Source organism: Mustelus asterias, unplaced genomic scaffold, assembly GCF_964213995.1.
Source record: "Mustelus asterias unplaced genomic scaffold, sMusAst1.hap1.1 HAP1_SCAFFOLD_587, whole genome shotgun sequence".
In the NCBI taxonomy this organism is placed as follows: Eukaryota; Metazoa; Chordata; class Chondrichthyes; order Carcharhiniformes; family Triakidae; genus Mustelus; species Mustelus asterias.
Genome location: NW_027590537.1, coordinates 345 through 23,631, shown reverse-complemented (window position 1 = coordinate 23,631; position 23,287 = coordinate 345). Strand labels below are relative to the sequence as shown.

General features: G+C 49.7%; 2 protein-coding genes across 2 annotated transcripts in view; one reads left to right on the top strand and one right to left on the bottom strand.

Annotated features, from left to right (window-relative positions):
• Positions 1–1,062, top strand: part of npc1l1 (NPC1-like 1) — a 62,527-nt gene extending 61,465 nt beyond the window's left edge. The window contains exon 19 of the mRNA XM_078205151.1: positions 389–1,062. Coding sequence (XP_078061277.1) covers positions 389–648 — 260 coding nt within the window. The 3' untranslated portion in view covers positions 649–1,062. The remainder of the gene's footprint in view (positions 1–388) is intronic.
• A 3,444-nt stretch (positions 1,063–4,506) lies between these two features.
• On the bottom strand, positions 4,507–22,966 carry ykt6 (YKT6 v-SNARE homolog (S. cerevisiae)). Its single transcript, XM_078205152.1, has 7 exons — positions 22,815–22,966; positions 18,146–18,228; positions 15,927–16,027; positions 12,798–12,902; positions 9,703–9,768; positions 7,508–7,609; positions 4,507–5,830 (listed from the first exon to the last, which is right to left on the bottom strand). Exons 1-7 carry the CDS (start codon positions 22,916–22,918, stop codon positions 5,795–5,797), a joined length of 597 nt encoding a protein of 198 aa, XP_078061278.1. The 5' UTR covers positions 22,919–22,966; the 3' UTR covers positions 4,507–5,794.
• Positions 22,967–23,287: the final 321 nt, after the last annotated feature.

Sequence of the window (23,287 nt, the reverse complement as noted above, 5' to 3'; positions counted from 1 at the left end):
GTGTGATGGACTGGGCTTCATTCATGACCCTTTGTAGTTTCTTGTGGTCTTGGGCAGAGCAGGAGCCATACCAAGCTGTGATACAACCAGAAAGAATGCTTTCTGTGGTGCATCTGTAAAAGTTGGTGAGAGTCGTAGCTGACATGCCAAATTTCCTTAGTCTTCTGAGAAAGTAGAGGCATTGGTGGGTTTTCTTAACTATAGTGTCAGCATGGGGGGGACCAGGACAGGTTGTTGGTGATCTGGACACCTAAAAACTTGAAGCTCTCGATCCTTTCTATTTTATCACCATTGATGTAGATGGGGGCATGTTAAATATTCTAATGGAAATGCACTTCTACTTGCTGTTGTCAGGCCTTTCAACAACAATGTCTACCTTTATTTACAGGCCCGGGTATCAAGTCTACTGCGTTACTGCGGCAACACGAACTCAATGAACCACCACCAGAGAAAGTATATTCTGTTAATTCCTTCCAAAACTTTGGGTTTGAGGGACCTGTCTTTGGGAAGGACGAGCAGCCAACGCTTCACAACAACGGGACAGCCAAGATGGAGGAGCGTCCGGTAACCAGGGACAACGGGGAACCTATGGCGGAAGCATCCACCTCACCCGGACGTCAGCCAGACCCCCCAGTCACTTCGCTTTGAGGCCTCTTTCAGCCTGCGAGGTCGAACCTTGTCTGTTCGAGCTCTCCAGTCGGTCACAGGCCTACTAGGCCTCAGACCCGGAACATTCCACCCGGCAAGGGGGCCCGTGAAAATTGTTCCCGTCCTTGCAAATAATGTCAAATTAATTCCAAATGCTGTGTCAACACACACAAACATAAAATGAATGCCCGTAAGTGCATTGTTCATCTTGTTTTCCCCAGCCGGCACATTGACACAGTGGTTAGCACTGCTGCCTCACAGCACCAGGGACCCGGGTTCAATTCCCTGCTTGGGTCACTGTCTGTGTGGAGTTCGCACATTCTCCCCAATGTCCACGTGGGTTTCCTCCGGGTGCTCCGGTTTCCTCCCACACTCCAAGCATATGTGCAGGTCAGGTGGATTGGCCATGCTAAATTGGCCCTTAGTGTCCAAAGATGTGTAGGTTAGGTGGATTGGCTATGCTAAATTGGCCCTTAGTGTCCAAAGATGTGCGGGTTAGGTGGATTGGCTATGCTAAATTGTCCCTTAGTGTCCAAAGATGTGTAGGTTAGGTGGATTGGCCGTGCTAAATTGTCCCTTAGTATCCAAAGATGTGTAGGTTAGGTGGAGTGGCTATGCTAAATTGTCCCTTAGTATCCAAAGATGTGTAGGTTAGGTGGATTGGCTATGCTAAATTGTCCCTTAGTGTCCAAAGATGTGTAGGTTAGGTGGATTGGCTATGCTAAATTGTCCCTTCGTATCCAAAGATGTGTGGGTTAGGTGGATTGGCTATGCTAAATTGTCCCTTAGTGTCCAAAGATGTGTAGGTTAGGTGGAGTGGCTATGCTAAATTGCCTCTTAGGGTTCAAAGATGTGTAGGTTAGGTGGATTGGCCATGCTAAATTGCCCCTTAGGGTTCAAAGATGTGTAGGTTAGGTGGATTGGCTATGCTAAATTGCCCCTTAGTGTTCAAAGATGTGCAGGTTAGGTGCATTGGCTATGCTAAATTGCCCCCTTTGTGTCCAGGGATGCATAGGCCAAAGGGATTAGTGGGGTAAATATGAGGAGTTACGGGGATAGGGCCTGGGTGTTGTTAGTGCAGACTCGATGGGCCGAATGGCCTCCTTCTGCCCTGTAGGGATTCTATCTGCACCCAATGGTCCCCTCGATATCACAGCAAGATCACTGCCCTGGATAACACAGGAGGAGGCCACTCAGCCTATCACGTGCTATGCTGGCCCTTGCAGAGACTATCCCGCTCTTTCTCCAGTTCCCCCGCAAGTGCTTCACCTTTAAGTACCTCTCCAACTTTGACACATACCCTCACATTTGCTTTCAACCGACTGTTGCCTTTGCCATCGCAACAACTCAACACTTCCTAATCTCCCTCAATGGGAACAGTTTCTCCCTGTTCACTGTGTATATCGAACGCCGTGATCAAATCTCCTCTCAACCTCCAATTCTCCTCGTGACTGAAGCCCCTCGTCCCTGGAACCATTCCCGTGAATCCTTTCCGCACTCTCCCCAAACCCTTCACATCCTTCCTGAAGTGCGGAAACCAGAGCCAGACACAGTACTCTAGTTGAGGTTAAAGCAGTGTTTCCTAAATGTTTTAGCAATACTCCCTTGCTTTTTTAACTCTATACTGGTTCTATTCCGCTCCTTGTTGGTGAAGAGTAGAACTGGAACCAATCTTGATGCATTTTTGTATTTATTTGCAGAGTTACGTATTACACGCACGCGCCTCCGAGCCGCAGTTTCAGTCTATGACTCATTTCAGGGACTCAAGTGAATCCCCAGTTAAACTCCATCACCTGCACACATTTAAGTAACAAAAGGTAGACTCGCCACAGTCCCAGAGGACCATAAGCTGCTTCCCCCTTTGAGGGGGGGGGGGGGGGAGAAGAGCTGGCTGGTGGTCATTTACCCTGAGGGTTGCCACACCTCAGGCGAGGGGCAAGACCGCAAATCACCTCATACACAACGAAGGGCAGTCGGTCAGAGGTAGGCGATGGCCTAGTGGTATTATTGCTCGACTCATTCATCGGGAAACTCCACCTAATGTTCTGGGGATCTGGGTTCGAATCCCGCCACGGCAGATGATGGAATTTGAATTCAATAAAAAATTTAAGAATCTACTGATGATCATGAAACCATTGTCGGAAAAACCCACCTGGTTTACGAATGTCCTTTAGGGAAGGAAATCTGCCATGCTTACCCTGGTCTGGCCTACATGAGACTCCAGAGCCACAGCAATGGGGTTGACTCTCAACTGCCCTCTGAAATGGCCAAGAAAGAGAGCTATCCCACTCCTGGCATGTCTATTGAAGGCGTCACGGTGGCACAGTGGTTAGCACTGCTGCCTCACAGCGCCAGGGACCCGGGTTCAATTCCAACCATTATTCATGTAAATTGAGTTTGTGTCTTTATATGTCCTGTTTGTGAACAGAATTCCCACTCACCTGAAGAAGGGGCTTGGAGCTCTGAAAGCTTGTGTGGCTTTTGCTACCAAATAAACCTGTTGGACTTTAACCTGGTGTTGTTAAACTTCTTACTGTGAGTGCCCCGTATATGCAGATGTCAAGGCTCGTGAGCTTGGGGGGGAAGCTTAAACCAGAGCCTCAAAAAGGGGGCAATGCAATCTGCCAGGCATCTTTAGGAAACGGACTAAAGTTGCCTCACCTCAGCGACAGTGCGGATAACCCACCCCGCGTCGGATATCCGAGTCAATAACTGGCAACAACTTTGGCAAGTGCAATAAAAACTTCTGACTTACGCTGGCCTCCGGTCCTCCCTGATTCACTATCGTTGTACAGAGTGTATTTTTCGGGTTTTGAAATTTGTGTCCTGTTCGGTTAAGATTCAACAGAAAAAAAGGTTTGTGCTTCCGGTTCGGAGAGCGAGACCGGTTCCGATCCCCAACACGTGTCCAAAACACTTTGACGGTCAAAGTGAAAGAGCTTCTGAAGGTTGCTGTCACACCGTGGGGAAAAGTTGCAGCCCATTTATGCAAACGAGCTCCCATAACCACCAGGTGTAATATTCAAATTGGTGGCACACTGGGTTAGCACTGCTGCCTCACAGCGCCAGGGACCCAGGTTCGATTCCAGCCTCCAGTTTTAAAGTTTATTTGTTAGCGTCACGAGTAGGCATACATTAACACCGCAAAGAAGCTACTGTGAAGATCCCCGAGTCGCCACACCTGTTCGGGTCACACTGAGGGAGACTTTAGCACCTAACCAGCACGTCTTTCGGACTGTGGGAGGAAACCGGAGCACCTGGAGGACACCCATGCAGACACGGGGAGAATGTGCAGACTCCACACAGACAGTGACCCAAGCCGGGAATCGAACCCGGGTCCCTGGCGCTGTGAGGCAGCAGTACTAATGACCATGCCGCCCAGTGGCCTTGGGTGACTCTGTGCGGAGTTTGCATGTTCTCCCCGTGTCTACATGGGTTTCCTGCGGGGGCTCCAGTTTCCTCCTACAGTCCAAAGGTCATGCTGGTTAGGTGGATTGGCCATGATGAATTGCCCCTTTGTGTCCAAAGATGTGCAGGTTAGGTGAATTGGCCATGCTGAATTGCCCCTTAGTGTCCAAAGACATACAGGTTAGGTGCATTGGCCATGCTAAATTCTCCCTGAGTGTACCCGAACAGGCGCCGGAGTGTGGGGACTCGTGGATTTTCACAATAACTTTAACACTGTATGACAAACATTAAGTCAACGTGATAACAATACTTTTCACTATATCCCAGTACATGTGACAATAATAAATCAAATGAATTTGTCTCCTTCTGCTCCTAATTTCTAAAAATCTATAAATCCTCAAGTCCCGCGCGGTCGAGCTCCAATAACCAGATGGGGGAGGCGGCGATTTTTGAAAGCAAAAGTTTTTATACATTTGTGAAAAGATACAGATTACAGTGTAAACAAGAGACTCGTGACAAATCAAACCCGCAACCTCCGAGAGACACACAAGGCGTGGACTGGGGCCGTGCGGTCATTGTACACCAGCCTTTCGTGCTATAAAGACCACAGGAAAAAAAATAAGTTAATCTGGCGGATAACACATTTACAATTTGCCTGATTAGAGAGGGGAGGGAGGGAAAAAGAGAAGCAAAAATACTTATTGTATAAAAAAAAGTGTGGGGAACCTTTACTTACAGTCATAGCGTTACGTGTCAGAAGCACAACCCCTATTTTAATCAAATCTTGTGCTCACTGAAGCGAGGAATGAAGGTGGGGGAGGAGAGGGGCGGGGGGGAGGAGAGGGGCGGGGGGGGGGGGGGGGGATGGACCCGACTGCTCCCCCGCACCTTCCGTTTCCAGCACCCAAGGCCAGACCCGAACCCTCATTTCCTTCCAGCTCTGCCCTCCAATTTCATCTCAAAGCCCGTACAATGGCACCGGCCAGAGTGGAGACTGGCTCGAGATTGGGGAGCTTGTGGGGCCCCGGGTCGCCAATCCGGACCCCCCGGATGGCAGGGGAGGCCAAACAAAAAAAAACTGCAATGCCCAAGGCTGACCGGGGAGAGAGAGGGGTCGCTGGGGAGGTTAAACAGCACGGCTGCCCGGCTGGGCTGGCAGTGGGGAGTGGGCCAGTGCATCTGTCAGTGCCCCTGGGGTGTGCGGGGTTAGAGGGAGGCTGCGGGGTGAAGGTGCGGTGGATACAAGACCCGGCCTCGCACCTGCTGTCCCCTCGTGAAGGGTCACACAGCCACCCAGACTGTACAACGGACAATACTGAGAAATGACTTCAATGGACCGTAAAGAATTGAACAACTTGGAGCTGGATTAAATAGATGCATGATCCCGGGAGCTACGGGCATCACGCACAGACAGAAACACGCATGTATACACAAACAGACATGCACGGGCACGCAACTAGCACCTCCACGGGCACACGCACGCAACTGGCGCACCCCCGCGGGCATACACCTGCAGGTACACGCACACCCCTGGCGGGAGGGAAGGAGGGAGGGAGGGAGAGGGGGTTCCACCACGTGTGACACACACAAAAAATCGCCCGCCTTGGGGGGGGGAAAAAAACCGACTGCTGACAAAAGTTGCTATTGTGTCGCCCACACGCGCTGAAGAGAGAGGTTTCGCTCCTACGATCCGGATGTTGTTGAAGGCAGAGGGACGGAGCGGGAGCCCAGTCCGGAATCACATGATGTCACAGCAGGAATTCTGTTTGCGAGCCTGCGGAGGGCGGGGGCGGGGAAAACAGAAAGAAAGAGGTTGGTACCATCTCCAAACCAACCACACCCCCCGCTCCCCGATATTTCACACACTTGAGCCCCAATCACAAATCGGTGCATCACTCCACCAATCTTTCCCCAGATGGACAATAAGCTCTCCCACCAAGGGAGGCCATGGGTGTCGCTGGCTGGTCAACATTTATTCTGTGGAGATGCCGGCGTTGGACTGGGGTAAACACAGGAAGAGTTTTAACAACACCAGGTTAAAGTCCAACAGGTGTATTTGGTAGCAAATACCATTAGCTTTCGGAGCGCTGCTCCTTCGTCAGATGGAGTGGAAATCTGCTCTCAAACAGGGCACAGAGACACAAAATCAAGTTACAGAATACTGATTAGAATCTCTACAGCCAACCAGGTCTTAAAGATACAGACAATGTGAGTGGAGGGAGCATTAAGCACAGGTTAAAGAGATGTGTATTGTCTCCAGACAGGACAGCCAGTGAGATTTTGCAAGCCTAGGCAAGCTGTGGGGGTTACTGATAGTGTGACATAAACCCAACATCCCGGTTTAGGCCGTCCTCATGTGTGCGGAACTTGGCTATCAGTCTCTGCTCAGCGGCTCTGCGCTGTCGTGTGTCGTGAAGGCCGCCTCGGAGAACGCTTACCCGAAGATCAGAGGCTGAATGACCGTGACTGCTGAAGTGCTCCCCCACAGGAAGAGAACAGTCTTGCCTGGTGATTGGTACATTGGGGAAACCATGCAGATACTACGACAATGGATGAATGAACACTGCTCGACAATCACCAGGCAAGAGTGTTCTCTTCCTGTTGGGGAGCACTTCAGCGGTCACGGTCATTCAACCTCTGATCTTCGGGTAAGCGTTCTCCAAGGCGGCCTTCACGGCACACGACAGCGCAGAGTCGCTGAGCAGAAACTGATAGCCAAGTTCCGCACACATGAGGACGGCCTCAACCGGGATGTTGGATTTATGTCACATTATCAGTAACCCCCACAGCTTGCCTGGACCTGCAGAATCTCACTGACTGTCCTGTCTGGAGACAATACACATCTCTTTAACCTGTGCCAAATGCTCCCTCCACTCACATTGTTTGTATCTTTAAAACCTGGTTGGCTGTAGAGATTCAAATCAGTATTCTGTAACTTGATTTTGTGTCTCTGTGCCCTGTTTGAGAGCAGATTTCCACTCCATCTGACGAAGGAGCAGCGCTCCGAAAGCTAATGGTATTTGCTACCAAATAAACCTGTGGGACTTTAACCTGGTGTTGTTAAAACTCTTACAACATTTATTGCCCATCCCTAGTTGCCCTGTGAGAATTTCTACCCTGGGATTATCCACTTCATCCACGCCTCCCAATTTGGTAAACCATCAGGTCACCCCTCAGCCTCTGACACTCAAGCGAAAACAAACCGAGTTTGTCCAAGCTCTCCTCCGATCTAATACCCCCCAAAGCGGGCAACCCCCTGGTAAACCCTTTCCGTTGCCAACGCACCTTCCTTGGACATCCAAGCCCACCAGGTGGGACTCGATACCCGGAGCTTAGGGCTAGTAGGTATGGAGGCTAACCCCCCCTAATCGTACCGCGGGACCCCCTCCCCGACCCAGGAGGGACTGGCGGTTGGCACCCCCTTGGCGAACTCTAACCGGGCCACACTTACCGTTTTGTAAAAGGCTTTCGACTGCGTGCCCAGGACTTCTGATTTTGACACCAGATCGTCGAGCTTCTCCCCGCGTTCTAGCAGCGATTCCATGGTGTTATGCTGCAAAACACAAGGATTGGAGGAGTTTGGAATGCCGTACATGTAACGATAGCGTTGTGTTTTCACAGTTTTACCCCGGTGTTTTATAACACGCCCGTCACTGGGCAAGGTCAGCATGTGTTGCCCATTCCCATCGGCCATTTGGGAGCAAATTTTAAAATCCGGAATCCCACATGTAGAATCATAGAATCCCTACAGTGCAGAAGGAGGCCATTCGGCCCATCGAGTCTGCACCGACCACAATCCCAGCCAGGCCCTATCCCCCTAAACCCATGCATTTACCCTAGCTCGTCCTCCTGACACTAAGGGGCAATTTAGCACGGCCAATCCACCCAACCCCGCACATCTTTGGACACTAATCAGCCAATCACTGGGCTGATAGAGGAACTAAGATATACCAGTTAGTTCCGAAATAACAAAAATATTAAATCGGTTTTGTGGCTCAAAGCACAAGTTGCCGACAAAGGTTGGCTGGGATTCTCGCAAAAAAATTCGAAGCGCCGAATTTGCATAAATATCAGCCCCGTGACCTCTCATCGCTGCCCCTCCAAGTTCTCTCTCCACCCCCGCACGCCCCACCCACTGTCCACCCTTCCCACCAATCCTGACTGCAGAGTGGCAGTGGAACGCCCAGCCCCCTTGGCACTACCCGATTCCCCCAGGCATTGCCACTTTGTCCCTTGGGCAGTGCCAGGGGGCCAGGCTGACAGTGCCAGGGGGCATCTCCCTTGACCTCCATCGCCCCCCCCCCCCCCCACCCCCTTCACTCCAGCAGGGTTGGGCTGCCAGCTCCACACATTAGTGTAAACCCCACTGGAGTGAAACACTCTTGGGGGTGGTGGTGGGGGTGGGGCTCCGGACATTGACGTTCAAATCAGCTCCACGCCGATTTCTGGCACAGAACTGATGAAGCCGGAAATCAGGCGGCCGGAGATGGGCGTAGGCCGTGGCACCCAGGGGGGAATCCCACTACACGGCCTCCACTTGCGCCTCCCGGCCCGCTGCACTGTTAGAATCGCCGATCACGTGTCCCAAGATGTGTGGGTCAGGTGGATTTGCCAGGCTAAATTGCCCCTCAGTGGATTGGCCAAGGGTTTACTCTGTTTCTTCCTTGCCTCAGCCTGGGGACGTCTAACCCCACGTCTCATCCTTCAAGGTGAGGGCATTACCGGAGTGCCTTCCTTTCGCCTATGTTAGGCGAATCTTCCAGCCCCAGTTTGCAAAGCTCCTCTCCAGTTTGATCTTTTCACCCAAGTGGGAGTTCCCACCTGTATTCCAGCGAGGTGAACCATAAAAGACATTTAGCCTCCGGCTGTTCTCTTCCTTCCCACCAACCCCCCCCCTCCCCCCAGACTAACCTGTTCCTTTATATTCTGCAATATTTTAGTGAGATTTCTCAATGAGTCAAGCAGTTGGAGTTGCCAGAAAATCAGACGTTTTCAGCAAAAACTCAATGTAATTGAAATACATACATGTAATATGTATCACAATGGTTTTCAGTATCCCTTTCCTTCTCAAAGTCCATAACCCTAGCAAGGTGAATCACTTGGGCCTCATATCCAGATAGAGATGCAGACTGGCTATGCTCGAGAGCTCAACTCTCCCATCACCACAGCAAGGTGAATCACCTCGACCTTGTGTCCAGATAGAGATGCGAACTGGCTATGCTCGAGAGCTCAACTCCCCCATCACCACAGCAAGGTGAATCACCTCGACCTTGTATCCAGATAGAGATGCGAACTGGCTATGCTCGAGAGCTCAACTCCCCCATCACCACAGCAAGGTGAATCACCTCGACCTTGTATCCAGATAGAGATGCGAACTGGCTATGCTCGAGAGCTCAACTCCCCCATCACCACAGCAAGGTGAATCACCTCGACCTTGTATCCAGATAGAGATGCGAACTGGCTATGCTCGAGAGCCCAAACTCCCTTTCAACGTCTTAAAAGAAAAGGACAGCTGAAAGCATGTTTACCACCTGACATCCTCAACACTCTTCTGGGGCTTTGGAGACACTCACTCTGTCCACCAGCGTCACAGTATTCACCAGGGTGAACAGGGGAACAACATCGGGGTTGCCTTCCAGCTCTTACCAGGATTACTTTGGTCTCGTCCAGTTCGGCTTGTACTTTGCTCATGGGGTCAGCTTCGCGGGGATTCTGAGGAAGCAAGGACACAAATCAGGTGACGGGCAACCTAGGCCAGTGAGCGGGCCACGCGAGTAGCCCTCCACTGTCTCAAAACTGAAATTTGGCCTGTGCGCTAACCATGACTCCATGAATAAGATTAAATACATTTAACACACGCTGAATATTTCATAACGAGATATAGAAAATGCTTCATCATTTATAGGTTCATAGATTCTCCCTCAATGTACCTGAACAGGCGCCAGAGTGTGGCGACTAGGGGATTTTCTGTAACTTCATTGACTTGATTTATTATTGTCACATGTACTGGGATACAGTGAAAAGTATTGTTTGATTTATTATTGTCACATGTACTGGGATACAGTGAAAAGTATTGTTTGATTTATTATTGTCACATGTACTGGGATACAGTGAAAAGTATTGTTTGATTTATTATTGTCACGTGTACTGGGATACAGTGAAAAGTATTGTTTGATTTATTATTGTCACGTGTACTGGGACACAGTGAAAAGTATTGTTTGATTTATTATTGTCACATGTACTGGGATACAGTGAAAAGTATTGTTTGATTTATTATTGTCACATGTACTGGGATACAGTGAAAAGTATTGTTTGATTTATTATTGTCACATGTACTGGGACACAGTGAAAAGTATTGTTTGATTTATTATTGTCACATGTACTGGGACACAGTGAAAAGTATTGTTTGATTTATTATAGTCACATGTACTGGGATACAGTGAAAAGTATTGTTTGATTTATTGTCACATGTACTGGGATACAGTGAAAAGTATTGTTTGATTTATTATTGTCACATGTATTGGGATACAGTGAAAAGTATTGTTTGATTTATTATTGTCACATGTACTGGGATACAGTGAAAAGTATTGTTTGATTTATTGTCACATGTACTGGGATACAGTGAAAAGTATTGTTTGATTTATTATTGTCACATGTACTGGGATACAGTGAAAAGTATTGTTTGATTTATTATTGTCACATGTACTGGGATACAGTGAAAAGTATTGTTTGATTTATTATTGTCACATGTATTGGGATACAGTGAAAAGTATTGTTTCTTGTGCGCTATACAGACAAAACATAGGTAGGTCCATTCAAAAGACTGAAGGCAGCAGGGAAGAAACTGTTCTGTGATTGTTAATGCAAGTCTACTTATGATACTAATAAACAAACTTAAAATTTAAACTTAAAACTAGAACTATCAACTTGGGCGGCACAGCGGGTTAGCACTGCTGCCTCACAGTGCTAGAGACCCGGGTTCAATTCCCGGATTGGGTCACTGTCTGTGCGGAGTCTGCACGTTCTCCCAGTGTCTGCGTGGGTTTCCTCTGGGTGCTCCAGTTTCCTCCCACAGTCCGAAAGACGTACTGGTTAGGAGCTAAATTCTTCCTCAGTTGTTCCCGAACAGACGCCGGAGTGTGGCGACTGGGGGATTTCCACAGTAACTTCATTGCAGTGTTAACGTAAGCCTACTTGTGACTCTAATAAACTTAAATGAACTCTGACGCAGGGTCGCCCAGACTCAAAACGTTGTCTCGATCCTCTCTCCACGGATGCTGCCTGGCCTGCTGGGACTTTCCTGCATTTTCTGTTTTTATTTCAGATTCCAGTATTAGAACATAGAACAGTACAGCACAGAACAGGCCCTTCGGCCCACGATGTTGTGCCGAGCTTTATCTGGAACCAAGATCAAGCTATCCCACTCCCTATCATCCTGGTGTGCTCCATGTGCCTATCCAATAACCGCTTAAATGTTCCTAAAGTGTCTGACTCCACTATCGCTGCAGGCAGTCCATTCCACACCCCAGTATTGCTCTGCTTTTGTCAACAAATAGTCTGGTGAGGCTGCACTCAGGTGGGCTGTGGAATGCATTGAGTTGTAACAATGAGGTTTGGAGCTGAACAGGCAACCTAATGGGCAGAATAAGGCAAACTTCTCATATTTGAACGTGGCGAGTTTGACATCTGGAATTCTCTGCCTGAATTCAGAGGCAGCTTCAGTCTTGAGTGGGGAAACTATGAAGTCACCCCTAGTCGCCGCACTCCTGTTCGGGTTACACTGAGGGAGAATTTAGACCCTAACGCACACATCTTTCAGACTGTGGGAGGAAACCGGAGCACCCGGAGGAAACCCACGCAGACACGGGGAGAATGTGCAGACTCTGCACAGACAGTGACCCGAGGCCTGGAATCGAACCCGGGTCCCTGGCGCCGTGAGGCAGGAGTGCTAACCCACTGTGCCGCCGTGGGAACCTAAGGACGGGATGCAGCACCATATGATAGCATCGCAGGTCAAGTTGACCTGTCACTGTTACCTTTTGTATATAGTTTTCCCAAGGGGAGCTTGGACCCGGATAAGCTGGACTTCAGACCAAGATCATGATCAGTGCAAGGACCCCTCCAGCTCCAGATTCGCCATCACCACCGGAGTCCCCGATGGGCAGGTGGCAGAGAGATTCATTGCTCTTCATATTATTTATTCTTTTTCAATAAACCATTAGAATAGTTTCGAGACTACAATTGCAGCCGGTCTCTTATTTACCACTCCCCCACCCCCCCGGCACATTCTAATTCCAACCTTCCCGCGGAACAATAAAACAGAACACGGCTCTATATTCTAAGCAGTGGAAAGCCAGCGCAGTTCATAGAATCATAGAATCCCTACAGTGCAGAAGGAGGCCATTCGGCCCATCGAGTCTGCACTGACCACAATCCCACCCAGGCCCCATCCCCACATATTTACCCGCTAATCCCTCTAACCTACGCATCTCAGGACACTAAGGGGCAATTTTTAACCTGGCCAATCAACCTAACCCGCACATCTTTGGACTGTGGGAGGAAACCGGAGCACCTGGAGGAAACCCACGCAGACACGAGGAGAATGTACCGTTTCCTAGCTAGCCGCTCTCCAAGACTCCCGAGAGGGTGCGCCAGGGTGAGCGGCAACACTTCCGCACCTCCCTCCCTGCAGCGAGACTCACCCGCCAGTTGCGCTATCCCAGAAGAGTGGCAGGCAGTACCTGGTAATGGGCTAGGTGGGCTTCCAGTCCGTTGTAGCGTATCACGTCCGGGGAGCCTTTGGGCCATTCTATACTGTCCACCTGTCTACAGAATTCGTCCAACACCTAAAAAATAAATCCAAAGGACATGAGGGGTATCGCACACCATTCAATGTCATCACTCAGAACCACATAGAGTGCAAGGAGGCAATGTTGGAGCGATATAGAACGTTGGTTAGGCCACAGTACTGTGTACAGTTCTGGTCACCTCACTTTAGAGATATGTAGAGGGACAGGTAGCATTGAGGAAGCAGGGGGGCTGCAGAAGGACTTGGACAGGTTAGGGGAGTGGGCAGAGAAGTGGCAGATGGAATACAATGTGGAAAAGTGTGAGGTTATGCACTTTGGAAGGAGGAATGGAGGCACGGACTATTTTCTAAATGGGAAAATGCTTAGGAAATCAGAAACACAAAGGGACTTGGGAGTCATTGTTCAAGATTCTCTTAAGGTTAACGTGCAGGTTCAGTCGGCAGTTAGGAAGGCAAATGCAATGTTAGCATTCATGTCGAGAGGGCTAGAATACAAGAGCAGGGATGGACTTCTGAGGCTGTATAAGGTTCATTGGAGTTTGGAAGGATGAGGAGGGATGTTATTGAAACTTACAGGATACTGCGAGGCCTGGATAGAGTGGACGTGGAGAAGATGTTTCCACTAGTAGGAAAAACTAGAACCAGAGGGCACAACCTCAGGGTAAAGGGACGATCCTTTAAAACAGAGATGAGGAGGAATTTCTTCAGCCAGAGAGTGGTGAATCTGTGGCTGAGGGGAGGGGGAATCTCATTGAACCTTAGAATGCGGAAAGGCCTGGATAGAGTGGACGCGGGAAAGATTAGGGTCAGATGGCATAGTCTCAGAATAAAGGGGTGCCAACTCAAGACTGAGGTGAGGGGGCATTCCTTCTCTCAGAGGGTTGAGAGCCTTTGGAACTCCAGGGAGCTGTGAGCGCAGAGTCCTTGTGTATATTTAAGGCGGAGATAGATTTTAGATCAGTTAGGGAATTAAGGGTTACGGGGAAGGGGCAGGAAAGTGGACGTGAGGACTGTCGGATCAGCCATGATCCTATTGAATGATGGAGCAGGCTCGAGGGGCCGAATGGCCTACTCCTGTTCCCACGGTCTTAAAAGGTGGCTATTCGTGTATGGAAAGTAAAACGTTAACATATCTGTCAGCCAATTTCGCAACACCGTGGGCACCCAAGGGTGGGATGCAGCACCATATGATAGTATCCCAGGTCAAGTTGACCTGCTCCTGTTATCAGTTGTATATTATCTTCCCCAAGTCCGTGTTGATACCAAGTCTTGCATAAGATTGGATCCGAGTCTCTCCATTAGCCGGAGAGACTCGGATCCGAGGGCACGGCCTCAGAGTAAAGGGACGATCCTTTAGAACCGAGATGAGGAGGAATTTCTTCAGCCAGAGGATTTGGTGAATCTGTGGAACTCTTTGCCACAGAGGGAGCCGGGTCATTGAGTGTGTTTAAGACAGAGATAGATAGGTTCTTGATTGGTAAGGGGGGTCAAAGGTTACGGGGAGAAGGCGGGAGAATGGGGTTGAGAAACTTAGCAGCCATGATTGAATGGCGGAGCAGACTCGATGGATCTGAAGTGGGAAAAATATACAGAAGAGTACACTTTAAAAATGACTGCCTGGCACATAAAGAGTTAAGACCACAAACAGGCACCGACTCTTAGGCCAGACAATTACTTAGGATTAAAGACACTCAGACGACTTATAAACTAAAATATGCAGGAATTAGATACTGCAAGAAGCCAGTGGAAATAGGTACAAAAGGGTCTGGTAAAGAGATTAGCTACAGGTGGGATCGGGAATACAAAATGCAGGAAAACCAATTACTGTAAACTACTGTATGAATCGACCGAAACTAAAGTTATTGATAGTCACTGACGTAGGAAACGTATCCATTCATAGAACAATGCGATGGTAACATGCTTATGTCTGTATTTGTCTATAACAATGTGTTAACGATCGATCACCTACTTGATTACAACGATGTGATAATGGCCAGATGCCCGGTCGATCTATTGTGTAAAGGGTATAAAGATGGACCGCTCCTTTTGTCTCAATGAGAGAAGGTAGCTGTCTAGAAGCACTGTGGAGTGCCAGTGCCTTTTCTCCAAGAAGCTTCGTTAAAATAAAACTGTATTGTTGAAACCTTCAAGCCCGACTCACAAAGTGGCAATTTCCCCACAGCAGATCGAATGGCCTAATTCTGCTCCTATACCTTATGGATTCGGAAAAAAAAAATTCAGAGGGTGGTGGGAATCTGGAATGCACTGCCCAGGAAGGCAGTGGAGGTCAAAAAATGTATAACCTTGACAAAAACACTTGGGTGAGCATAGAAATCATAGAAACCCTACAGTGCAGAAGGAGGCCATTCGGCCCATCGAGTCTGCACCGACCACAATCCCACCCAGGCCCTACCCCCACATATTTTACCCACTAACCTACGCATCTCAGGACTCTAAGGGGCAATTTTTAACCTGGCCAATCAACCTAACCCACACATCTTTGGACTGTGGGAGGAAACCGGAGCACCCGGAGGAAACCCACGCCAACACGGGGAGAATGTGCAAACTCCACACAGACAGTGACCCGAGCCGGGAATCGAACCTGGGACCCTGGAGCTGTGAAGCAGCAGTGCTAACCACTGTGCTAACGTGCCGCCCACTTGAAATATAACAAAGATGTGCGGGTTAGGTGGATTGGCCATGCTAAATTACCCCTTAGTGTCAGGGGGATTAGCGGGGTAAATATGTGGGGTTACGGGGATAAGGTTTGGGTGGGATTGTGGTCGGTGCAGACTCGATGGGCCGAATGGCCTCCTTCCGCACCGTAGGGATTCTATGAATTGCTTCAGAGGGTAGCGGCAAATCTTTGGGGATCTCGATCCCAGTGGGCTTCGACAGCTCCATCCCTGAACACATTTAAAAAGGCTGGGGTGGATAGATTACTGATCTCTCGGGGGTACGAGGGGCGGGAGGGAAGTGGCGAAGCCCGGAATCCCTCCCTGCCGGCTCTGGTTTGGTTCGGTCGGCCTCCGGGAGGATCTCAGGACACGCGGACTCTTACCTTATCGAGCAGCGAGAAGCAGACGCGCGATGGGTACTCGCTGTCAGCGATTGCCACCCCTGACAAGGAATCGTTCCGTATACAAACGTGGCACAGATAATCTGGCAGGAGCACAGAGGGAGGAACTTCAGACAACATGGTATCATCCAGTTATCGTAGAATCCCGACAGTACAGAAGGCCATTCGGCCCATCGAGTCTGCACCGACCACAATCCCACCCATGCCCTATCCCCATCACCCCCTGTATTTACCCTGCTAATCCCCCTGACACTAAGGGGCAATTTAGAACATAGAACATTACAGCGCAGTACAGGCCCTTCGGCCCTCGATGTTGCGCCGACCAGTGAAACCAATCTAAAGCCCATCTAACCTACACTATTCCAATATCATCCATATGTTTATCCAATAACCATTTGAATGCTCTTAATGTTGACGAGTCCACCACTGCTGCAGGCAGGGCATTCCACGCCCTTACTACTCTCTGAGTAAAGAACCTACCTCTGACATCTGTCCTATATCTCTCACCCCTCAATTTAAAGCTATGTCCCCTCGTGTTAGCCATCACCATCAGAGGAAAAAGGCTCTCACTATCCACCCTATCTAATCCTCTGACCATCTTGTATGCCTCTATTAAGTCACCTCTTAACCTTCTTCTCTCTAACGAAAACAACCTCAAGCCCCTCAGCCTTTCCTCATACGATTTTCCCACCATACCAGGCAACATCCTGGTAAATCTCCTCTGCACCCTTTCCAACACTTCCACATCCTTCCTATAATATGGCAACCAGAACTGTACGCAATACTCCAAATGCGGCCGCACCAGAGTTTTGTACAGTTGCAACATGACCTCCTGGCTCCGAAACTCAATCCCTCTACCAATAAAAGCTAACACACCATACGCCTTCTTAACAACCCTATCAACCTGGGTGCTAACTTTCAGGGATCTATGCACATGGACACCCAGATCTCTCTGCTCATCCACACTACCAAGTATCTTACCATTAGCCCAGTACTCTGTATTCCTGTTACTCCTTCCAAAGTGAATCACTTCGCACTTTTCCGCATTAAACTCCATTTGCCACCTCTCAGCCCAGCTCTGCAGCTTATCTATGTCCCTCTGTAACCTGCCACTTCCCTCCGCACTGTCTACAACTCCACTGACTTTAGTGTCATCCGCAAATTTACTAATCCATCCTTCTACACCCTCATCCAGGTCATTAATAAAAATGACAAACAGTAGTGGCCCCAAAACAGATCCTTGCGGTACACCACTAGTAACTGAACTCCAGGATGAATATTTCCCATCAACCACCACCCTCTGTTTTCTTAGAGCTAGCCAATTCCTGATCCAAACCACTAAATCACCCTCAATCCCATGTGTCTGTATTTTCTGCAAAAGCTTACCATGGGGAGCCTTATCAAACGCTTTGCTGAAATCCATATACACCACATCAACCGCTTTATCCTCATCCACCACTTTGGTCACCTTCTCAAAGAACTCAATAAGGTTTGTGAGGCACGACCTACCCTTCACAAAACCTCCTTTGCTCCGGTTTCCTCCCACAGTCTGAAAGACGTGCTGGTTAGGTGCTAAATTCTCCCTGGTCATTAAAGGCAATAGGGAATCCACGTAGACACGTGGGGAGAACATGCAGACTCCACACAGGCAGTGACCCGAGCCGGGAATCGAACCCGGGTCCCTGGCGCTGTGAGGCAGCAGTGCTAACCGCTGTGCCGCCTCCAATGTTCCTTAACACTTTGCTAATTCTTGCAAGAATACATTAAAATATTAATAGAGCATGAATACCGGGGTTACTTGAGACAGCTAGTCCCTACGACAGAAAACTACAAGCAGATGGACAATATTTGGGTCCCAATTTAAATTTCAAGACATACTGTCAAAGCTTTTCGCCTCGCACTCATCAGGTCTGACACAAGAACACCAAATTTCAGAGGGAGGGACAATTTATACTACACGGGAAAAAGAGTGCTGATTGGACGGCGGGTTGACGTGTCACCATGGGCAACGGTTCCCCGGTGCACTTGCCATGGCGACGCCTCAATCAGAGTCGTCCTGTGGTCCAACCAGCACAGTATGACTCACGGCTCCCTCGGAAATTGGGCATTCTGGCATTTGTCCTAACGATTGCAGGGCAGGGTTTTTTTTTTCCAGTAATGTTTGGGGGTTTAGTACGAGGCCCCACGACGGACAGGCTCACCTTGTTCTTTCACCGCAGCCCGGCTCCCGATCTGTGAACGATCCACGATCAGCTGACTTGTGAAGGTCATAAACTCCTGGACGCTGCAGGGAACGAGCAAAAGGCGTGAACCCCAGCGCAGCTTCTGCACCCGTGACGCACGAAGTCCACAGTACAGGAGGCCATTCGGCCCATCGAGTCTGCACCGATCACAATCCCAACCAAGCCCTATCCCTGTCACCCTACATATTTACCCTGCTAATCCCCCTGACACATAGCCAATCCACATAACCTGCACATCTTTGGAGTGTGGGAGGAAACCGGAGCACCCGGAGGAAACCCACGCAGACACGGGGAGAACGTGCAAACTCTACACAGACAGTGACCCCAAGCCGGGAATCGAACCCGGGTCCCTGGCGCTGTGAGGCAGCAGTGCTAACCCACTGTGCCACCACAGCTGGAGTTCTGCGTACAGTTCCTGTCACCCACATTCCAGGAAGGACATAATTGCCGTGGAGGGAATGCGGAGGAGGTCGACAAGAATGTTGCCAGGGCTGGAACTTTTCAGCGATAAGGGGAGATGGGAGAAGGGTAGGGTTGTTTTACTTGAAGCAGAGGGGGCTACTGAGCACTGTGCGCAATCAGGAACCCTGACCTTCCCGCTATTTGCCATTTTAACACACGATCCTGCTCCCCATGTCCACATGTCTGTCCTGGGCCTGCTGCAGTGTTCCAGTGAAGCTCAACGCAAACTGGAGGAACAGCATCTCACCTTCCAACTCGGCACTTTACAGCTTCCGCTCTCAACATCGAATTCAACAACTTCAGATGATTCGCTCCACCCCACCTCCACACCCTTTGTTTTCATTTTATTTAATTTTTAACTGTTCTCCACCTATTTATTTATTTACTGTCTTTCTTCATCCAAAAGAGTCTGGATGACCCTTCGTCAAAGCTTTGAAACGTCAGCTCTTTTCTCTCCTCACAGATGCTGCCAGGCCTGCTGAGATTTTCCAGCATTTTCTCTTTTGGTTTCAGATTCCAGCGTCCGCGGTCATTTGCTTTTAAACGAGAGAATCCTCGTCACGCAGAGGGTGGGGAGTGTCTGGAATTGACGGCCTAAATTGGTGGTTGGCACTGGAACACGACTCATTCATAAAGGAACCGGGATCTGCCCCTGGAGTGCTGGAACCGGCAAGGCTACACATGTGGGATTAGAATGGGCGGTTAGTTATTTTTGGGGCCAGCGCAGAAATGACGGGCTGAATGGCCTCTTACTGTTCTATCGATCTATTTACTGCTCAATTGCCCCTTGAGAAGGTGGTGGGTGAGCCGCCATCTTGAACCCGCTGGAGCCCCTGTGGTGTAGGTACACCCACAGTGCTGTTAGGGAGGGAGTTCCAGGATTGTTATTGGACATCAGTCAGTCCGTGCGGTGTAGGTACTCCCACAGTGCTGTTAGGGAGGGAGTTCCAGGATTGTTATTGGACATCAGTCAGTCAGTTGGTGTAGGTACACCCACAGTGCTGTTAGGGAGGGAGTTCCAGGATTGTTATTGGACATCAGTCAGTCCGTGCGGTGTAGGTACTCCCACAGTGCTGTTAGGGAGGGAGTTCCAGGATTGTTATTGGACATCAGTCAGTCAGTTGGTGTAGGTACACCCACAATGCTGTTAGGGAGGGAGTTCCAGGATTGCTATTGGACAGTCAGTCAGTCCGTGTGGTGTAGGTACACCCACAGTGCCGTTAGGGAGGGAGTTCCAGGATTGTTATTGGACATCAGTCAGTCCGTGTGGTGTAGGTACACCCACAGTGCCGTTAGGGAGGGAGTTCCAGGATTGTTATTGGACATCAGTCAGTCCGTGCGGTGTAGGTACTCCCACAGTGCTGTTAGGGAGGGAATTCCAGGATTTTGACCCAGCGACAGTGAAGGAACAGCTGATATATTTCCAAGTCGGAATGGTGAGTGGCTCGGAGGGGAACTTGCAGGTGGTGGTGTTCCCCATGTGTCTGCTGCCCTTGTCCTTCTAGTTTAGTTTATTTATTAGTGTCACAACTAGGCTTACATTAACACTGCAGTGAAGTTACTGTGAAAATCCCACAGTCGCCACACTCTGGCGCCTGTTCAGGTTACACTGCGGGAGAATTTAGCACCTAAACAGCACGTCTTTCAGACTGTGGGAGGAAACCGGAGCACCCGGAGGAAACCCACACAGACACGGGGAGAATGTGCAGACTCCGCACAGACAGTGACCCGAGGCCGGGAATCGAACCCGGGTCCCTGGCACTGTGAGGCAGCAGTGCTAGCCACTGGTCCACCGCGCTGCCCCACGGTAATGGGATTGCAAGGTGCTGTCTAAGGATGAGTTGCTGCAGTGCATCTTGTAGATGGTACACACTGCTGCTACTGAGCGTCGGTGGTGGAGGGAGTGAGTGTTTGTGGATGGGGTGCCAATCAAGCGGGGCTGCTTTGTCCTGGATGGTGTCGAGCTTCTTGAGTGTTGTTGGAGCCGCTCCCATCCAGGCAAGTGGGGAGTATTCCATCACACTCCTGACTTGTGCCTTGGTGGACAGGCTTTGGGGGAGTCAGGAGGTGAGTTACTTGCCGTAGGATTCCCAGCCTCTGACCTGCTCTTACATCAGTCCCACCATCAGACGCCAGAATCAGCCAAGGAACGTATGAAGAGAGATTGACGAGGTTAGGATTGTTTTCACTGGAGTTCAGACGAATGAGGGGGAAATCTCAAAGATTTATAAAATTCTAACAGGACTAGACAGGGTAGATGCAGGGAGGATGTTCCCGATGGTGGGGGAGTCCAGAACCAGGGGTCACAGTCTGAGGATTCGGGGAAGACCATTTAGGACGGAGATGAGGAGACATTTCTTCACCCAGAGGGTGGTGAGCCTGTGGAATTCATTACCACAGGAAGTAGTTGATACCAAAACATTGAATGTATTCAAGAGGCGGCTGGATATAGCACTTGGGGCGAATGGGGTCAAAGGTTTAAAAATTGTCATGTTGCAGCTTTATAGAACCTTAGTTAGGCCGCACTTGGAATATAGTGTTCAATTCTGGTCGCCACACTACCAGAAGAATGTGGAGGCTTTGGAGAGGGTACAGAGAAGATTTACCAGGATGTTGCCTGGTACGGAGGGCATTAGCTATGAGGAGAGGTTGGAGAAACTTGGTTTGTTCTCACTGGAACGACGGAGGTTGAGGGGAGACCTGATAGAAGTCTACAAGATTATGAGGGGCTTGGACAGAGTGGATAGTCAGAAGCTTTTTTCTAGGGTGGAAGTCAATTACTCGGGGGACACAGGTTTAAGGTGGGAGGGGCAAGGTTTAAAGGAGATGTACAAGGCAGGTTTTTTACACAGAGGGTGGTGGGTGTCTGGAACTCGCTGCCGGGGGAGGTAGTGGAAGCAGATACGATAGTGACTTTTAAGGGGCGTCTGGACAAATACATGAATAGGATGGGAATAGAGGGATATGGTCCCTGGAAGGGGAGGGGGCTTTAGTTCAGACGGGCAGCATGGTCGGTGCAGGCTTGGAGGGCCGAAGGGCCTGTTTCTGTGCTGTAATTTTCGTTGTTATGGGGGAGAAAGCAGGATTGAGTTGGGCGATCAGCCATGATTGTGATGAATGGTGGGGCAGGCTCGCAGGGCCGAATGGCCTCCTCCTTGGCGGGACTTGCAGATAGTGAGGAACATTGTCAGAGGCTACAGAAGGATATAGATAGGCTGGAAATTTGGGCAAAGAAATGGCAGATGGAGTTCAATCCAGATAAATGCGAAGTGATGCATTTTGGTAGAACTAACGTAGGGGGGAGCTATACGATAAATGGCAGAACCATAAAGGGTGTAGATACGCAGAGGGACCTGGATGTGCAAGTCCACAGATCCTTGAAGGTGACGTCACAGGTGGAGAAGGTGGTGAAGAAGGCATATGGCATGCTTGCCTTTATAGAGTATAAAAGTTGGGGTCTGATGTTGCAGATGTATAGAACGTTGGTTCGGCCGCATTTGGAATACTGCGCCCAGTTCTGGTCGCCACACTACCAGAAGGACGTGGAGGCTTTGGAGAGAGTACAGAGGAGGTTTACCAGGATGTTGCCTGGTATGGAAGGGCTTAGTTATGAGGAGAGATTGGGTAAACTGGGGTTGTTCTCACTGGAAAGACTGAGGATGAGGGGAGACTTAATAGAGGTGTATAAAATTATGAAAGGCATAGATAGGGTGAACGGTGGGAAGCTTTTCCCCGGGTCGGTGGTGACGTTCACGGGGGGTCATAGGTTCAAGGTGGGGGCGGGGGGGGGGGGGGGGGAAGAAAGAGAAGGGGGGGGTGGGAGTGGGGGGGGGGGGGGTAGAGAGAGAGAGAGAGAGGGAGGGAGGTTTAACACGGATATCAGAAGGACGTATTTTACACAGAGGGTGGTGGGGGCCTGGAATGCGCTGCCAGGCAAGGTGGTGGAGGCGGACACACTGGGAACGTTTAAGACTTATCTAGATAGCCACATGAACGGAGTGGGAATGGAGGGATACAAAAGAATGGTCTAGTTTGGACCAGGGAGCGGCGCGGGCTTGGAGGGTCGAAGGGCCTGTTCCTGTGCTGTATTGTTCTTTGTTCTCCCATCTCCTACGTTTCTATGTAAACCCCTCCCGCCGTAGAGGCCCCAGCTGGAAATCCTCACCTGGACCGTTGGAAGAAACTGAAAGATGAGACATCGTAGGCGGCTTTCAGAAGGTTTACCCCCGTGGCCCCCTTGTAGAACACACTCAGGCTGTATAACTTCATGACTGCACCTTGTGACGACCTCTGCAGGGAGACAAACACAGTCGGGAACGGTGCTGGGCAGAAGCAGATAGCGAGCTGGGCTGATTCAAGTGTACAAGCCTCTGCGCTTGGAGCAAACAGAGTTAGAAACGCCCACCACACTGCTTACAAAGGCGAGTGTGCATGTATATGGTGGTGAAGGCAGCATTCGGCATGCTTGGTTTCATCGGTCAGAACATCGACTACAGGAGTTGGGACGTCTTGTTGAAGTTGTACAGGACATTGGTAAGGCCACACTTGGAATACTGTGTACAGTTCTGGTCACCCTATTATAGAAAGGATATTATTAAACTAGAAAGAGTGCAGAAAAGATTTACTAAGATGCGACCG

Excerpts from the sequence above, each read along its gene's own strand:
- ykt6 (XM_078205152.1), bottom strand. The coding sequence starts at position 22,918 with ATGAAGTTATACAGCCTGAGTGTGTTCTACAAGGGGGCCACGGGGGTA. Across the intron at positions 7,610-9,702 it reads ACGAGACCAAAGTAATCCTG|CATAACACCATGGAATCGCT; the intron begins GTAAGAGCTGGA and ends TGTGTTTTGCAG. Across the intron at positions 5,831-7,507 it reads CGAAAGCCTTTTACAAAACG|GCTCGCAAACAGAATTCCTG; the intron begins GTAAGTGTGGCC and ends CGCCCTCCGCAG.